Source organism: Crocuta crocuta, unplaced genomic scaffold (assembly GCF_008692635.1).
Source record: "Crocuta crocuta isolate KB4526 unplaced genomic scaffold, BGI_CrCroc_1.0 scaffold290, whole genome shotgun sequence".
Lineage (NCBI taxonomy): Eukaryota > Metazoa > Chordata > Mammalia > Carnivora > Hyaenidae > Crocuta > Crocuta crocuta.
Genome location: NW_027527429.1, coordinates 2,698,825 through 2,700,813, shown reverse-complemented (window position 1 = coordinate 2,700,813; position 1,989 = coordinate 2,698,825). Strand labels below are relative to the sequence as shown.

The 1,989-nt window shown below is 69.5% G+C and overlaps 1 protein-coding gene across 1 annotated transcript in view; it reads left to right on the top strand.

Moving 5' to 3' along the window:
* ESPNL (espin like) overlaps nt 1-1,459 on the top strand; it is a 25,470-nt gene extending 24,011 nt beyond the window's left edge. The window contains 2 exon segments of the mRNA XM_077758368.1: nt 1-5; nt 7-1,459. The exon segment at nt 1-5 is cut by the window's left edge and continues 275 nt beyond it. Of these exon segments, the coding sequence (XP_077614494.1) occupies nt 1-5; nt 7-180 (179 nt within the window). The 3' untranslated portion in view covers nt 181-1,459.
* The last annotated feature ends 530 nt before the right edge of the window (nt 1,460-1,989 follow it).

The following is a 1,989-nucleotide window of genomic DNA, read 5'->3' as shown; positions in this document are numbered from 1 at the left end:
CCGCCAGCCGCGCCTCCCCCGACATGGGACCCTCCTCGTTCCGAAGCCCCCGTGGAAGACCCCCTGGAGCTGGTGTCTGAGATGGGCGAGTTCAGCAACGAGGACATCTGCCGCTACATCGACCGCAGCTTCGCCTTCTGGAAGGAGAAGGAGGCTGAGATGTTCAGCTCTGGAGACTGAGCCGCGCCGCCCGGCTCTGGGGCGCGGCTTGGAAGTGGTTTTGGCTTTCTCTGCTCTCCCCCCACCCCCACCTGGTGGCCAGGTGGGCTCCGAGGCCAGGCTGGGAGACCCCGCGCCCCGGTGTGCTAATGACCCCGTCCAGTCGCACCCCTGCTGGGTGCCGCCACCGCAGTGCGACTCAGTTTCAGAATCGTCTCTGGACCGGGAAGCCCTGTCTGCCTCCCAGTCGGCCCTGAAGTTAGAGGCCTGGCCCGCCAGCCCCAGGCCATCTGCCCCTTGTCCTCAGGCCGTGTCCCCTCCCCCCGGGGCCCCTCCTGCGGTGCCGAGTCACCTGCTGTCGCGCCCCTCCGTGTCTCCAGCGCTGGTGCCTCCGGCCATGTCCACAGCCTTTGTCTGCCTCCTGGTGGTGACCTGGGCCATGCCTTTCACCTCCCCCGCCTCTGTCCCCGTCCCTGAGGTGAGAGAGCTGGGGTTGGAGAGAACCCGACCAATGGGCAAGCGGCCTTCCCGCCAGGCCTTCCGGAATTCTCTGCGTCCGAGACATGGCTCAGGCTGGCGTGCCCGCTGGTCGGTGCAGCCCCGCGACAGACTCTGCTGCGCCCGGCTCCCACCCGGGGCGCCCCCGAGCACCTGGGCCTCCTGTCCGTCCGGCTGACCGGCCCCGGGCGGCGGGGCCCCACCTGCAGGCTCGGGAGAGCAGGGAACCGGTGTCTGCAGGGCACTCGGGGCAGGGGAGGCTGGCGCCCCACCCCCAGCTGCGAGCTGCTAGATCGAGAACATACAGATGGAAGGTTCTGAGGCGCAGCCACGTCCTGCGGCCCCCGGTGCCACCCACAGCCCCCTCCACGGTGCAAGGACAGGAGATGGACGCTCCCTCAGGGGACACCCCAGGTGCTGCAGGGTGTGAGAGGGCCGGGCGCCGGGGCGCTAGGGACTGGGTGCGGATGTGGCTTGGTCCCCGGAGGGTGGCCCGCACCCCGGCCACAGGGCCCGAGGCGAGCTGGCCCAGAGAGAAGGGGACTTGAGAGGAGGGGCATAGCGTAGTTGTGCAGCGGCCCCAGCCGGGAGTGTGTGGGGAGGTTTCTGGAACCTTCCTCCGGGAACCCCTCCTGCAGTCACACCCCCCCCGGGACAGAGGTCCCTTGCAGGGTCCTCGCCTGCCTGCAGATCCTGGAGGGCAGCAGCGCGCTGTTGGAGGGAACACAGAGCCGCCCCAGCTAGCGCAGGGGTGGGGGAAGCGGGGAGCGGCTGGCTCAGGCTCGGTGCCCTCCTGCGGAGCCGGCGGGGTGAGTCCACCAATAAAGGCCCCGTTCATGGCCAGCCTGCACTGTGCTCTTTGTCTCCTGTGCCCACCGCCAGGGGAGGACCACCCGCGCCCTGGGTGAGTCCTGCCACTGTGGGCACCGAGCGCCCTGTCCTCAGCGCCGCCGAACACCAGAGCCAACATCCTTAGCCCCACAGAGCGTCCACTTCCTCGTCTGTAAAGTGGGGGGCGTGCTGACCTGCCCCCCCCCCGGAATCATGGAGGGCGTGACTGAGTCCCACGCGAGCAGACGAGGTGCAAACCCCAGGAGCTTCCCAGGGAGCTGGCGAAACAGCAGAGCAAGGGAGCCGCGCCCCTCTCCCTGCCCCGGCGGGGCGTGCGGGGCGCACAGGGCGCGCGGGGCAGACGCGAGGGAAAATGAAGCTGCGCCAAAGCGGGGGAGGCACGTCCCCCTTCCAGGACCCGTCACTGGTCAACGGGGCAGCTCTTCCCGGCTCAGTGCCCAGGTTGAATGCAGAGCAGAGGCGGTCTCCCCCCCCCCACAC